Genomic DNA, 17,050 nt, shown 5'->3' on the forward strand with positions numbered 1-17,050 from the left:
TTTGAAAGGGAACTAAAAGATGAGTGTCAGGAGTAGGAGACAGACTTGATTTTTTTAATGTTTAAACCAAGAAGATGTATTAGTTAATTTAAACAAAGAAATTAAAAACACATGCCAGAAAACAAAAACAAAAAACCTATACATAATAGTATATAATTAGTAGGACCCAAACAAGGTTAATTTGGTAACCCAAATTCTGACAGTAAAATATTGCATAGGAGTTTAAAATGTCTGAAAATAATATAAAAAGAGAACTGCTAGAGTTACTGAATCTTCTAAGATACGTCAATTTTTTCAAGGGCAAAATAATATTCAGATCCTTAGGGATTTTTACCCTTGAGAACTGGTATAAGCTACTACTTTATGATAAGAGAGTTAAGAAAGACTATCTCCCTTTTTCTTCTAGACATACTGCATATTTCATGGCCTGAATTTGTATACACACCAAATAAAAATAAACAGCAACTTCAAGTTAAAAAGTACCTCAAGGCAATACAAAAAAAGTAATTTTAATTTTTGATACATATTAAAACATTTCAGTCAGTTCTTCCTGACAGCATAACACGACAAATACACAAGAAGGCAAACATGCTTTAAAATGACATTCAGCAAAGTATTTAAAATTTAATAAATAGCAATAATCACACACAAATACATTTTTCATACTCAATCATTAAGCTACTAAAACAGACAGCTAAAAAATAAATAAATGGGAACTGACAATAAAAAAATATGCGGGGTTTTGCAATTCACTTTACTTTAAAAAGGGAGGTGATCTGAATGACTTCTTAATTTGCTTTTCATGTAGCATGATCCTCCTCCTCATGAATAAAATATATTGAAAAAAATCACTTTCTTACAAGAATGCAGTCTTTAAATACAACAAATAAATATGAAACCAGCAAAGCAACCTCAAGTTGTAATAAAAATGCCCCCTCAACCCCCCAAAAAGCTATGGAAATATAGTCATCATGATAGCAAATAATAGTATTTAAAGTGATAGTGCTTCTGCACTAAACTCATCTGAGACCTTAATATGATTTTTAGTGCAAATCCCTAGGGTCCAATACAAGCATAACCCTGTACCAGGGAAAGACATTACCAGTTGGAACTTATCTTGTACAGTTTTTGTACACATAAAGTTCAAGATTTAATGCATAGTAGAATATCTTCATCTGCTTAATTTGTCCTTAAATAGAGATGAAAAAGAAATGACTTGGGATTTTTACCATTTGGTCTGTACCATATTAGAATATTAAAGTCAACATTAGAAAACCTATAAAAGAGTTTTGTTTTTTGCCATTAATTTATCTAACTATCTAAATTTCACATCATTGCATGTCAAACATGAGAGAAAAAATTTTAGACAAAGTTTTTTTTTCCCTTTGACAAGCTCATGTTATGATGAAATACAATAATGCTTAGACAAATGTTATATAAATAAAAATAGATGAGTATAAGGAATTTTTACTTTTTGTATCAACAATCTTAACATCTAGTATATTAACTTACGAGATGAGTTGGCAAAAGCATAAAGGGTTTAATTAAAAGAAGGTATTATTCTGAACAAAGAAATATTTTAACATAGGATAGATAAACTGACAGTCAAATGAGTTTCAGCAGCCGTATCTCTACTGCTAACCACAGTACCAGAATGAAAACAATTAGAAACAAATGGAAAAACATTACTGAACAATCTGAATACATAATGCATTTTTAGCTGCTAAAATAGTAAACTCTAAAGTTCATAGAGTTACAGTTGTTTAATTTAACCATGCAGGCTAACATATGATAATAAGAAATCACCCTGCATCTTTTTTTTTCTTTTTAAATGAAAACTAGTTTAATTGTAAAGTTACAAAACAATGAATGGATATTGCTCCAACTTGTACCCAAGCTCCCTGATGGGATCCGTACCTAACAAAGTAACAAAGCTTCATCATCACTCGTTTCAGTTTTCAGCGTTGCTTCTAAGCAAGAGTCCGGGATCTGGGCAGTGTGGACGATACCACAGCGCTCACAAGGGCCATCACGACTACTTGGCCTCACTCCAGGATTTGTTCCACTATATGGTTGTCTGAACCCTTGCCCTTGATCGGAGGCAAGATCAAGAAGCGGTCTGGAGCAGTCATTCACATCAAAGTCTGAAGCTCCTTCAGAAACTGGAATTAGCATTTCGACATCATCATCTTCTTCTCTTCCATTTACCCCATTATCAAGCTGTCTCAAAGGGCTCTGGTTCTGATTCGAAGAGCTTGATCGCCCTAATGTAAAACGTACCCAGCGTAGCCCCTGAGTCATTCGACTTAGCGCACTTGTGAGCTGGTGCCGTGCTGGACTCACACTGGGGGGTTCCACGCTGGTCACATCCCGTCCGGTCTCTGTGTGACCCCCTCGGGCGCTCTGAGTGGAGGAACTTCCACTTGCTCCCACCGTTGCTTCTACAGCTGTCGTGGGAGGGACTTTTTGGGGCAAAGGAGCTGTAACCCCACCCGACGCTCCTGCCGTATCTCTTCTCTCATTTTCTGTGTCTGTGTCGTCAGACTCCACGGAAAACAGACTTCTGTGAGTATGATTTCTTTCAGGTTCTCTGCTGGTACTCTGGCTAGGGACAACCTCATCTCCATCTGCTGAGACCAGAGCCAATGACCCTGAATGGCGTGACCTTGCAAAATTAAAAATACGATTCCAGATGTTGCTGGATCTGCCTGCCATAGGGAGTCTGATGGAAGTAAATCCAAGCTGAGACCGTACAGCCAGTCTCAGGTTTTCCAAAACAGATGCCTGCAAAAAAAAAAAAAAAAAAAAAATCTTAAGACAGCTGAAAACAAGGTATTAAAACTGTGTTGTGGGTAAAAATTCTATTACTCATTGTTAGGGTCTATGAAAGATAAATTAAATTCTCTCATTAATACAGGTTCATCCCACTCCAGAAACTAACCTATAACTGGAACCACTGTTCACTGTGTTTAAGATTTTCTTGATACTTTATATATGAACTTTAAAATGATAATGTCAATCACAACAGCAATTTTGTTTTAAAACTTCACATAGTAATCCAATCCTAGAAATGTACCAAAGATGAAAATGAAATTATTTGATACTTCTTTAGCTAGGATAATAGAAAAATCTCTACCATAATTCTCTAAATGACTTACAGGAGTGTGAAAACCAGGCTGTTTATCTGTTTGTTTAGAAGAGAACAAATCAGACTTGATTTACAAGGTCAAAACCAAGGATTTGTTGGATGAGTAGATACTGAGAATTTATTTATATTACCATAAACAGAGGAATTATTATATTTGTAATGCAGCACAGAAAACAGAAAGTCAAAGAAAATAATTTGTTTATAGCACTAGTCAATGGTATCTGATACATTTAGGTTTCTTCTCAGTCTTAAAAGATTTAAGTCTTATTGTCATGTTAAACATAAATTATAACCTTATTCTTTGAAAACTGATGATTTTTAACTAGTGCATTTGGGAGGTGACCATATTGTTCAACTGAAAGAAAAACTTACTTTTTTTGTAGATGAATGACTATCAATTATTTAAAAAAACACAAAAACCCAACAAGCTACTGTTATAAAAATAGTCTTTAAGCTCCATCTAGTGGTTATAAAAAGGAGTAATCAAACTTGGAACAAACACAGCTTTCATCAATCTGGCATTTAGTATTTTTAAAACATAGTATATCCAAGAAACAATGGTAAGTTGATATACTCCCTTTCAAATGGCAGCTTCTATCTGCCAAAATGAATGACTCTTGCCCCTCCTCCTCACAGAAGAAAAGAAGGGAAGAGAATAAGCAAAGGTGATAGTATGTTCTCCATCTCTCTCTGTGACTGGTACTGCATTTATTTGTGATTTCCATATAGACTTTTTGAACGTAATTCCTGAAATATAATTCACAGAAAGCTAAGAAGCTACTATCATAGGAATATCTCATAGTCTGGCCTTAATAAAGAACAGATTGTCAATAAGAAATCTGAATATCAGCATATGTAAATTTAGTATGCCAGTAAGATTTTTCACCAATTATGAATATAAACCAAAAGTGGTTCACATCCCTATGAACTCCACAGATCTGGTTCTCCTCATCTGGCTCAAGTTCTAAGGCTTTGTGTGAGCACTGTCATTAAATCCAGCAAGGAATACAGGCTCTTCAGCTATCCTCCCCTCTTAGGCAGCTGAGATCCACAACGCCTTCAGCACACTTCAAAGCCAACTTAAGAGTACAGTCTGCCACAGTGAGATGAAGTTCTCTACTCATTTCAAAGTCTGTTTAATTAAATGACTGCCCATTCAGTTCTACAAGGGGATCTCATGATTGTTTTAGGAATAATTTCATATACTTCTTCAGTTTATGAAGAAGAAGAAAGAAAGCATGCCTCAGAAAGGATCGCTATTTTGAATGAGATGGTAATTCAGAAAATAATTCTTTTTAAGAACTAATATAGATACTTGATACTTAATTAACAAAAGTTTCAAACTTGAGAATTTAATCTCATTAACTGAATAAAATCTAGTTTACAAACATGTTTTATTTTAAAACTTTTTTGAATCAAAATTCTCAGGGTAAATTATAACCCAAGAGGAAAGCTATTATGGGGAGTTAATGAAATTTTACCCTAAGTGAAGTCTGACCTTTGCCCTTTACTTCTGGGAAGAGATCTCAATCCCTGGAATGTCACCTTTGATGGAAGTGTCATTGCGTGGAGCCTTGGGCCAGCCAGAGAGTAACAGTGTGTTTCAGGTGGAGGCTCTGAGCCACACAAACGTGATGCAGGGTGAGGGCTTTCAATCAGCAGAATCAGTCAATCTCTGAAGGGCTAGAGACCGGGATCAGTCACGTGTGCGATGAACTGTGCCTATGTGATGGAGCTCCTATAAAATCCTTGGACACTAGGTTTGGGTGAGCTTCCCTGGATGGCAATGTTTCATGCATATTGCCATTCACTGGTGTTTAGAGAGTTACACTGTCCTGACATTACGGGGAAAAGACAATTGGAAGGGTTAATGCTTGGTATTCTCCTGAGGCTGATTTAATTTGGGTCCTTTCCCAGCAATAAAAGTTACACCATGGTATGTAACAGCTTTCAATGAGCTCTGAGGCTTTCTAGTGAATTATCAACCTGAGGATGGTTTGGGGAGCCCTTGAACTTACAATGATTATAATTGGTGTTAGAAGTGAGGGCTATCATATGTGGACTATGCTCCTTGTAACTCACAGTTGACCAAACTCTTGAAGGTACCCTCAAGGTATACTGGTGGTGGGTGACAGATGGTAGACGGGCGTGCATGGAATTAACCATTCTCTGAATTCCTCCCTAAAAAGAACCCTTCCCCATGGCAGGACCAACAATATATTATGAAAAAGCCACAATGTAGGTTCTTCCTATGTTGCACACAGAATTTTAACCAGTGGAAATTCTGAATTATTTACTTAGCAAATTATATCCAGAGAAGTTTTAAAACTATAAATTCTCACAAAGATTTCCTAAAAAGACTCAAATAAGGTGACAGATTGCAATCAGAAATCTCATTTACCAAAAAGGAAATGGACTTTCATTTTGAATGGAATTAATCACTGGGCTTCCCTGGTGGCTCAGCTGGGAAAGAAGCCGCCTGCAAAGCAGGAGACCTGGGTTTGATCCCTAGGTTGGGAAGATCCGCTGGAGAAGGAAACAGCTACCCACTCAAGTGTTCTGGCCTGGAGAATTCCATGGACTATCCCATGGAGCTGCAAAGAGTCAGACACAACTGAGCGACTTTCACTTTCAATCACTGGGAAAACAATGTCCAACAATTTTTCTTAATTCTGATACTGGGAACAATTTTTAGAATTATTTCATGATGAATTTACATTTTAAATGTATAAACCTTTATGGCCTTATGAACCCTGGCACAACTTTAAGAATTGAAAAAGAAATTTAAAAAGCAAGTGCCAGGAACTACATTCAACATCTTGTAATAACCTATTACGGAAAAAAATATGAAAAAGAATGTATATAACTATGTATATAACTGAATCACTTTGCTGTATACTGGAAACTAAGACAACACTGTAAATAAACTACACTTCAATAAAAAATTGCTAACAAAAATTTAAAGAATTCAGCAACATTAATAAAGAATGACTATATGGGAGGGGAGTTTGGGGGAGAATGGATACATAAATATATATGGTTGAATCCCTTTGCCGTCCACCTGAAACTTTCATAACATTGTTAACTGGGTATACTCCAAATAAACTAAAAAAATTTAAAAAAAAGAATGAGTCACTATTTAAAGAAAATGATATGGATTTTTAAGCACTGTAAAATTCAGCTGTGAAGAGGTTTTCTCTCAAGGCAGGTAGAAATATTAACTTCGTTTCAATGACTTATTTTAATCTTGCATGTTACTAACGTATTTCTAAGCATATCAACTTTAGTATTTATCTTAAATCTTTGAAATAGTTCAAGTAAAAAATAAGTTGTTAGACTTTACTTTTGAATTTCAGTGTACTAAATTATTCTAAACATTAGGGCTTCCCAGGTGGCGCTAGTGGTAAAGAACCCACTTGCCAATACAGGAAATATAAGAGACACGGGTTCGATTCCTGGGTAGGGAAGATCTCCTGGAGAAGGGTATGGCAACCCTCTCCACTATTCTTGCATGGAGAACCCCATGGACAGGGAAGCCTGGTGGGTTACACTCTATGGGGTCGCAAAGAGTCAGACAAGACTGAGTGACTAAGCACATCCTAAACATTAAAATCGGAGAAGGCAATGGCACCCCACTCCAGTACTCTTGCCTGGAAAATCCCACTGACAGAGGAGCCTGGAAGGCTGCAGTCCATGGGGTCGCTGAGGGTCAGGCACGACTGAGCGACTTCACTTTCACTTTTCACTTTCATGCACTGGAGAAAGAAATGGCAACCCACTCCAGTGTTCTTGCCTGGAGAATCCCAGGGATGGGGAGCCTGGTGGGCTGCCGTCTATGGGGTCGCACAGAGTCGGACATGACTGAAGTGACTTAGCAGCAGCAGCAAACATTAAAATGCTTAAGAATCACGTAACCAAATAAGAAGTAAAGAATGAAAACTATACTTTTGAATTTGTTAAAATATAAGGAAACAACTAGAGTAAACCCATGAAAAACATGGGCTTGCCCAGGTGCACTTATTTACGGATTTTTTTTCAATGGCAAATACTACAGCACCACACCATCTATAGCTGGTTGAATTTGTGGACACTGAACTCTAGACAGAAAGCTGACTATAGAGTTGTTTAGTTGCTCAGTTATGTCCAGTTCTTTTGTGACCCCATGGATTGTAGCCCACCAGGCTCCTCTGTCCATGGGATTTCTCAGGCAAGAATGCTGGAGTGGGTTACCATTTCCTTCTCCAGGGCATCTTCCCAACCCAGGGACCGAACTGCATCTCCTGCATTGGCAGGTGGATTCTTTACCACTGGGCCACCTGGGAAGCTCAACTATAAAGTTCCATGTGAATTTTCACCTGCATGGAGCACTGACGCCCCTAACCCCCACACTGCTCAGGAGGCAACCATACAATTTCAAATCTTCCATTTATTTAATTCTTGACTCAACTGCAAAAATTCTGACACAATCGAGGGTCCTTCACCATTACATATAAGTATAGACTTCATTTTAAGAGGTACTGAAACAGAAATCACAAAGTGTAACATACCTGATTAGGTGAACAAACAGGAAAATCTTCAACTGGTGGAATTAAACCCTGAGCAATCAATTGTCCATAAGAGGGAGGAGCTTCTCTTCTTAACAATTCTGCTTCCACTCTGGACAACTGTGTTTCAAATGATCTTTGAGACAAACAGAGGGATGAAAGGAGTTTAAAAAAAAAAAAGGGCAAGCCAAAACAGTAATTCTTTAATTATCAACAATTAAAACAATCTGAATTTTAATATATTTGTTCATTTGTAAAGCAGAATCAGTCAACATTTGGTGAGTATTTATACTACCCTACACTGAGAACACAGAGATGAAGCGGACAGTCCAGCCTCATGTGGTTTTACACTAGGGGCCTGGATCACTAAGTTTTAATATATTAAATATCCCTGTAAAAGATAAAACTACTAGATCTTTACCCTTCTGAGATCAGAGGGGCTTGAGGTGAAAGTATGTGAATATTCTTAGAAGATACTTTATTCGTCAAGTCCAACATATTTACCTTTTAGGTAAGGAAAACAGTGAAATGAGTTGCCAAAACCCATTCTGGAATAACCTGTTCTTAAACTCAAGACCTGTGTGTGTGTGTGTGTAATAACCTGTTCTTAAACTCAAGACCTCTGGTCTTCTGTGTGTGTGTGTGTGTGTGCGCGCGTGCGTGTGCACGCGCTAAGTCCCTTCAGTCGTGTCCGACTCTTTGCGACTCTATGGACTGTAATCCTCCATGCTCCTCAGTCCATGGGGCTTCTCCAGGCAAGAATACTGGAGTGGGCTGCCACGCCCTCCTCCAAGGGATTTTCCTACGCAGGGATCAAACCCAGGTCTCTTACATGTCCTGCACTGCAGGTGGGTTCTTTATCACTCTTTATGTTGCTTACTTGGTTTCATGTTGCAATGTAGTAAAACATTTCTGGCCACTTATGCCAAGTAAGAAGCATATGGTTGTTTTGATACTGTGCATCTGTTCTTGGCTATCTGGTATGTGACTTCTTTGTTGTATGTATTACTTGCAACTCTTCTGGGGCTGATGGTCATGGTCTCCACAGGAGCTTTCTAGAAGACCTCTCTGCCATCAACTTCTCCAGGTTTCTCCTCTGCCACGTGGAAGACGGCTCTCCCTGAGGGCCACCCTTTCACGCTGAACCATTTCTTACTTAACTGAGGTCCTCTGACTTTTATACCACTTTATTTTGTAGCTCTTACAGCATTTATATGTTTTGTCATTTAATCCTACCCACCAGTTCCTTCCTTCTAACTGTAAACTGCCTGTGAGATTACTCCTACTCATTGATCTATTCACCCATATGCTGCTTTGAACATAGAAGGCTCTCAAATGTCTGGAATTGTTGAATTAATATTTATAAAAACTCAGGTTAAAGCACCATGACCAAGAATTTCAGCTTGCAAAATTCCTATAAAACATGTTAATCTGAAAACACTACAGACTGCCTTTTCTCACCTCATTAACTCTTGTTTGTTTTTTTTAATGTGCTTATTAACCTTCTGAGTCATATGCTTTTCATAGTAATTTTATAAATCACAGACAATAGGTAGCTCTGTCTCCAATAGTGTAACAAAAATATATTGCTCATCTCCTTAAAAAATGTGTTGTAAATATCTGGGCCATGTTTTTACTGTACAGAGCATGCAACACCATAGCTCTGTCTTGATACTGACCTTCGTTCAAACATTCTCAGAGAATAAAGCTTACAGGTGCACCCCAAGGCAATGACCAGCAGCAGGCCGCAGATGAGGCTCCCGATGACGGCGGCGGTGATGACCCGGGTTGGCACGATTACCGGGCAGTTCTCCTCGTCGCTGCCGTCGCCGCAGTCGTCCTGAGAGTCACACACCCAGCTTTCAAACACACATCGGTTGTTTTTACAATGAAAATTTCCTGGCTGGCAAAAGAAGCAGTTTTTTTCATCAGAGCCATTTGGGCAGTGGTTCTGGTAGTTGCAGCGATCAGAGCGAGGGTAGCAGACGCCGTTCCGGGAACACGGGAACTCCTCCTTCTGGCATACGGTACAGTTGATCTCGTCCCGCCCGTTTGGGCAATGCCAGTAGCCATCACAGCGCTGCTGCTCGGTGTAGCAGCCCCAGTTCCCTCCGCAGGGGATCTCCCACGGCAGACAGAAGCCATCTACCTGGTAAGTAGCATTAAAGCCCCTGGCCGCATTGACTTTATCAGCGCAGAAATGGACCCTTATCTGTCCAGAAGAAGACACTACAGTGAGAGGCGCGTGAGAATCAAAAGCGGTCAACACACGCAGAAGCTTGTGCGGATTCTCCTCTAATCCATCGTATATTTTGACATAATCACCATAACCAGTACCATCAAGTTTAAAGTCTGTGAAGCGTAAGATGACTTTGCGGTGATCACCAGTGTCTATTAACCAGGTGCAATTGCTTCCAGGAGGATAAAAGTCTGGATAATTGGGAGAATTAAAAGTACCATAAAAATATTTTAACCACTGCCCACAAGTGGGCACATCACAGTCGATCTCATCTCCGAGGTCAAGGCAGTCAATGTTGCCATCGCATTTTAAAGACTCGGGAAGGCAGGTGTAGACTTTGGTAAACCGAGACAGACACTGGAACTGGTTGTAAGCACAGGGCTGGAAGGAGGCAGATGTTGGAGGATTCGCTTCTCTGGCACAGATCTCTTCATCAGAACTGTCTCCACATTCATCCATGTTGTTGCATTTCCAGGCTGCTGGTATACACTTTCCATTTCCACAGCGAAACTGGTCACAAGCACAGTTTGGTTCTTCAGATTTCCCTGGGAGGTCAGTGAGAGGAGGGAGATGGAGAGGTAAGGAGGGAAAAAAACCATATTCTTTAAAGGATATGTAACAGCAAGTGGTATTTTTATTGTAAATGTTAATTAGCTCAGGTGATAGCTGGGCTTAAGCAAAAAATTTAATTAATACTGGCTTACTGATTACTAAAACTTTTAATTAAATAATACTTATGATTTGTTCCATGAAGATCTCTACAGCTGACCTAAAGATAAAGGACTGATTCTGTTTTTGCAGAAGCTGCTTTGCTACAGAACATTTAGTAAAGTGATGTAAGATATATGCGCCAGTAGTATATATGCCTAAGAATTTTAAATACCCTACTGAATAAACGTTTTGAAATTAAGAAAAATTCCTCCATAATAATCACCTTTTCAAATCCATTTTAATATTCTTTTTTAGTTATTTATATATATTTATGTACATATACGCAATATCTTGCAAGTCCATTATCTAGACTCAAGAGTAGGGGGAAGGAAAGAGGGCAAACAGGTGACAGAAAATGCTTCAGAATCCAAGTAATTATTACAAAGATGTGCTTTTAATAAAAAAGAGAAAAAGTAGCATATGTTGCTAAAGGTGACCATGTTAATTTCAGAAAAATATAGTTATTTTCAGCAAAAATTTACGGGACTCTAATGCTCTGAGTTCTTCATATTTTTATGATCTGGTCACACTATTCAGATAAAGTTTAAGAACCAGCAAAAGAAGACTTCTGATACTACAAACTATGAAAGTAAAATTGATTGTGTCTTTTCTTTGAAGGTGTAAAGATAATGGTAACACACAAAAATACATTCTGAAATAACATGCAGGATACGGGTGAACACTTGAGGGGAAAAAAGTTCCTTTTAAAATAAATATATTCAAAATATTTAAAAAGACTGACTTTAGTGTGTAAAATTAACCATTCTATTAGGATTATACAAAATGCCTTTTGGAGACCTAACTCTAGGGCACCTGAACCTTTTGCCTCAAATTCTGCAATCTCAGCTGTCTTGGTATTTAGTCACAATAAAATGGACGTTGTTTAGAAGGCAAGTCCTGAAGTGATTGAGGAGTTAATATGATAGAATTCTGTTCCAAACCTTTCTTCTTATATAAAAACACACCTGAAAAGTATGCCAGCCTGAAACCCTTCCTAGAGATACTGTCATCGGAATGGAACCTGATCCAGACGTGGTCTTGGGAAGAAATGTACGGTGGTGGGATTGTGGAACCACAGGCTCTGTAGCTTTCAATATTCTTGTATGTTTCTATTGTCAACCAGTCCAAACTGCATCTTCTGGAGCCTTGAATATCAAAATCCTGAAAACTACAAATAAAAAGTCAGAAAAGGCTGTTGAAAGGAAATTTTGGAAAAAAATTTCATTAAAAAAAATCAAAATAACCGAGAACTTTATTATAAGCCTCTAAATATCCACTGATTCTCCTGGCTCTTCTTAGTACACAACTGTATCATCAAAAAATAATAACAATAATACTTCTCTGTTCCTAATATTTATATCTCTTTCCCAGATTCCAGAATAATACTTCTTCATAAGTAACACAAAGTTCCAAAATAATGCTAAAAAAACAGGAGATAGTTGGCACGGCACCTTTTTCTTCTCCCTGTGCGTCTTTAGGAAGGACCACTTCTAATTTCTAATACTCTAAATTGTTCTCTGTTTGGACCAGAAACACCACTCCATATTCAATGAACTGAAGGACACAGAGGAAGTCAGCCTTCCCTTAGATTAGACTGGTTAATCTGCTTGCGTAATAAAAAGTTTATAGGTTACATTTTCAGGAGAGCAAATAGCACCAACCTGAGCCAAATAAAGAAGTCAAAAACGAACAAACAAAAAACTTCAGTGACAAGTCCCTGAGTTTGGGAATACTTTTCTACATAAATGATTTATAGCCAAATGTTATTTTATAGTTTGTAAAACACGGGCACAAATAAAGGACAGAAAGGGGCTTCCCAAGTGGCTCTGTGGTAAAGAATCCACCTGTCAATGCTGGAGATGCTAGAGACGTGGGTTTGATTCCTGGGTTGGGAAGATCCCCTAGAGGAGGAAATGGCAACCCACTCCACTATTCTTGGCTGGTAAGAACGGACAGAGGAGCCTGATGGGCTATAGTCCACGTGGTCACAAAAAGTCAGACATGGCTGAGGAACCGAGCATGTACGCAGAGGACAGAACAAATAAGAAGCACATAAAAAATTAGCCAAAAAATGAGATTCCTTGCCTCTGCCTTAAGCCAAGTGATGATAAAGTTAATTATCCGAGGATTATTACACCAGGCTATTTCCTCTTTAAATATTCTGAGTAACTAGAACAAAGGCTGACACTTTGACTGCTTCCAGTTTTTCACTATTATGAACAATACTTTAAGGAATTCTCATACATGTTCTCTCCATACACACATAAGCAAGTATTTCTGTAGGACAGCTTTTTCTAGAAGTAGAATTGTTAGATCCAAGCATACAATTCCACTTTAAAGTTGATGGTGGCATTGAGAAAATGTTTATACCAACTCACAATTCCACTGAATGTGTGTGAAAAAATACCTTATACCCTACAACTCTGGCAAAAGGAAACATTTTATTTCCAAAGATTTGTTTCCAATTAGGTGCATAAAATAAATTTATCATTGTTCTAGTCTCCATTTCCTTATTTACTGAGATTGAAACACTTTTCCTATGTTTATTAGATATTTCTATTTCTTTTCCTGTGAATCACACTGTTAAACCCTTTGTACACTGAAATGTATTCTTATTCAAGAGCTCTTTATAAACATGTGGGGCTTCCCTGGTGGCTTGGACAGTAAACAATCTGCCTGCAATGCAGGAGACTCAGTTTCGATCCTTGGGTTGGGAAGATTCCCTAGAGAAGGTAATGGCTACTCACTCCAGTATTCTTACCTGGAGACTTCCATGGACGGAGGAGCCTGGCGGGCTATAGTCCATGGTGTCATGAAGAGTTGGACATAACTGATCAACTATCACTTTCACTTTTAAATGTATCTTTTTGAGGCATGTAGGTTACACAAGATGTACAACCACTCACACCCACTCTCCCCAGTAGTCGGTGCTACCTGTGGTGCTGAATTTGATGCTAAATTTAGTTGGTGCTAAAAGTATTTTGAATTTCAGCCATTACTGGGCATGAAATGGCATCTCTCATGGTTGTTTTATGTGCATTTCCTGAAAGACCAATGATGTTGAACATCTTTTCATGTGCTTATTGGACATTCTTATATCTTCTTTGAAGTGTCTGTTCAAGTCTCTTGTCCATTTAAAAAAATTTGAGCTATAAAAATTCTTTGTACATTCTGGATCCAAGTACTTTATTAGATATGTGTATTGCTAATATTTTCTCTATCCATGGGTTGCTTTTCACTTTCTTAATAGTATCTGTTACTTAGGTTTTTTTTGAAGTATGGTTGACTTACAACATTATATTAGTTTCAGGGATACAACATAGTAACTTGATATTTTTATAGCTTATCAGATCAGATCAGATCAGATCAGTTGCTTAGTCGTGTCCTACTCTTTGCGACCCCATGAATCGCAGCATGCCAGGCCTCCCTGTCCATCACCAACTCCCAGAGTTCACTCAGACTCACATCCATCGAGTCAGTGATGCCATCCAGCCATCTCATCCTCTGTCGTCCCCTTCTCCTCTTGCCCCCAATCCCTCCCAGCATCAGAGTCTTTTCCAATGAGTCAACTCTTCGCATGAGGTGGCCAAAGTACTGGAGTTTCAGCTTTAGCATCATTCCTTCCAAAGAAATCCCAGGGCTGATCTCCTTCAGGATGGACTGGTTGGATCTTCTTGCAGTCCAAGGGACTCTCAAGAGTCTTCTCCAACACCACAGTTCAAAAGCATCAATTCTTCGGCGCTCAGACTTCTTCACAGTCCAACTCTCACATCCATATATGACCACAGGAAAAACCATAGCCTTGACTAGCCCTATACTCCATATAAAATTATTATTACATATTGGCTATATTCTTCTGTGCTGTACATTACATCCTTGTAACTTTTTAATTTTATATATAGTAGTTTGTACCTCAATAGTCCTCCACTTATTTTATCCCTCTCCACTGGTAACCACTAGTTTGTTCTCTGTATTTGTGAGTATGTTTCTGTTTTGTTATATTCACTAATGTGTTTTATTTTTCAGATTCCACATAAACTAAAAATATACAGTATGTGTCTTTCTCTGTCTGACTTATTTCACTAAGCATAATATCCTGTAGGTCTATCCACACTGTTGGAAATGGCAAAATTTCATTATTTTTTATGGCTGAGAAATATTCCCACGACCATACACACACCCCAACATCATTTTTATCTATTTATCTGTATTTCATGTCTTGGCTACTGTAAATAAATGTTGCTATGAACACTGGGATGCATTTATCTATTCAAATTTTTTTTTTTCATTTTCTTTGGGTAAGAAGAGTGGAACTGCAGGGTCGTGTGGTAGTTCTGTTTTTCATTTTTTGAAGAACTTACGTGCTGTTTTCCACAGTGGCTGTGCTGAATGGGAGAAGATATTTGCAAATGACATGTCCAATAAGGGGTTAATTATCCAAAACACACAAAGAACTCATACAACTCAATATCAAAAAAACAACCCAATTAAAGTATTTGGGCAGAGGATTTGAACAGACATTTTTCCAAAGGAGATACACCGATGGCCAACAGGCTTATGAAAAGATGCTCAACATTTCTAATCATCAGGGAAATGCAACACAAAACCACAATGAGATACCGCCTCACATCTGTCAAAGTGGTTATTGTCAAAGCCGTGTTGGTCAGGATGTGGAAAAAAGGGAACCACCTTTGTGCACTGTTGGTGGAACCACATGGAAAACAGTATGGAGGTTCCTCAAAAAACTAAAAACAGACCTACCATACGATCTAGCAATTTCACTCCTAGATATTTATGGAAGAAAACAAAACATTAATTAGAAAAGATATATATACCCCTAATGTTTATGGTGGCTTGTGGAATCTCAGTTCCTTGACCAGGGATTGAACCTGGGTCATGGCAGGGAAAGCCTGGAATTCTAACCACTAAGCCACCAGGGAACTCCCAACTTTTAATCAACTAAAATGTTTAAGATTCATGAAATCAGGGACCTGACCTAGAACAAAAGAAATAATCAGTAGTTGTCTCTTCATGTATACACTATGAGGATTTTGTTTTCCAATATTCATTTAGAGTGCTTAAAACACATTTATAAGGAGAAACAGTTTTCAGTTTTTCTTTTTTTATGCTTTGTAATAGTTTATGTAACAGATTGTTTACAAATCTGCGCCTTGTGCTTCTTCACAGTAAAGACGACTTAGGGTAGAGATTTTCAATTTCTTCATGCTTTTTGGTTTAATCAGCTTTTCCTAAACTTTCAATTAGTCAATTTTGATAATTTAAATTTTCTTAGAAGTCATTTGCCCTTGAAAGTAAAATTTATCACGGCAAAGCTTCACATAGTACTTTCAAACAACTGTTTAAATTTTGGTATCTATGGTCTTTAAATTTGTTTGGATTTTCTTTGTAGGTAAGTGTAATACTGGCAAATAAGAGTTTTACGTCTTCCTTTTCATTTTTTATATCACGAATCCCTATTTGTTGGAGTGTGGTATTGACTGAGGGTTCAAGTACAAGCAGTGAAAGTATGTAACCTTGTTTTGGTCCTTTGTGTTTAACTTCAATATTAAAAGTTTGATTTTTAAAATTTTTGAACAGATACCTTTTAGCAAGTTAAGAAAATTTCTTTCTCTATTTATTTGGTATTGCCTGTAAAATTATCTGGGTGTAAAATCTTATTTTGACTGTTGATTTAATTTCTTTAATGACTATTACATTAGTTAGTTTTCTAATTCTTCTTGAATCAATTTGGTAACACACTTTCAGAAATGATTCACTTCATCTAATTTATTAAAGTATCAATATAAACCATTCACGATATTCCTTTGTGACTTAAAATCTCTATTATTGTATTTATAACTATAGACATTTTTGTATCTTTTTAAAAAGATACAGATCTCTTTCCTTGAGATCTGTCTTTGTTTATTTTACTCAGTTTTTCAGAAAACCAGTTTTTTGGTTTTTTTTCTGTTTAATTATCTTCTAATAAATAAAGATTTTTTTCTGTTTAATTTTAATTCATTTTTTCTGTTTAATTATTTTCTGGTAAATAAAGATTACCCTGTAGTTTTTATTCTAAACTCTTGAGAAAATGCTGAGCTAATATATTTTCCACTTTACTCTCCATGCATTTATTTTTAATTCAATGCACTAAAGTTGTAAATTTTTCACTAACTGCTGTTTCAACGTAGTTCAACAGTTTTAATATCTAATATTTTCATTACAGCTATTTAAAAATATTTTGAGTTCCACTGTGCCTTCCATCTTTGGTGCAGTTGTTATTTAGGAATATGTTTCTGAACATATGGGCTTTTTAATTGTTGTTTTCCAATATAACTGTGTTATGGTCAGAGAACACAATCTGAATGATGTAGTCTGGAAATACATCGAGAATTCCTTTGTTATTTA

The 17,050-nt window shown here is 37.3% G+C and overlaps 1 protein-coding gene across 2 annotated transcripts in view; it reads right to left on the bottom strand.

Annotated features, from left to right (window-relative positions):
- Nucleotides 1-480: 480 nt before the first annotated feature.
- The window catches only part of LRP12 (LDL receptor related protein 12), a 90,015-nt gene continuing 73,445 nt past the window's right edge, over nt 481-17,050 (bottom strand). For both annotated transcript variants that reach the window (XM_005894616.2, XM_005894615.2), the window contains 4 exons: nt 11,608-11,810; nt 9,372-10,476; nt 7,696-7,828; nt 481-2,784 (listed from right to left, as the gene is read on the bottom strand). In XM_005894616.2, the coding sequence (XP_005894678.1) occupies nt 1,918-2,784; nt 7,696-7,828; nt 9,372-10,476; nt 11,608-11,810 (2,308 nt within the window). In that variant the 3' untranslated portion in view covers nt 481-1,917. The remainder of the gene's footprint in view (nt 2,785-7,695; nt 7,829-9,371; nt 10,477-11,607; nt 11,811-17,050) is intronic.

The sequence above is a fragment of the Bos mutus genome, chromosome 14 (genome assembly GCF_027580195.1).
Source record: "Bos mutus isolate GX-2022 chromosome 14, NWIPB_WYAK_1.1, whole genome shotgun sequence".
NCBI classification, from domain to species: Eukaryota; Metazoa; Chordata; class Mammalia; order Artiodactyla; family Bovidae; genus Bos; species Bos mutus.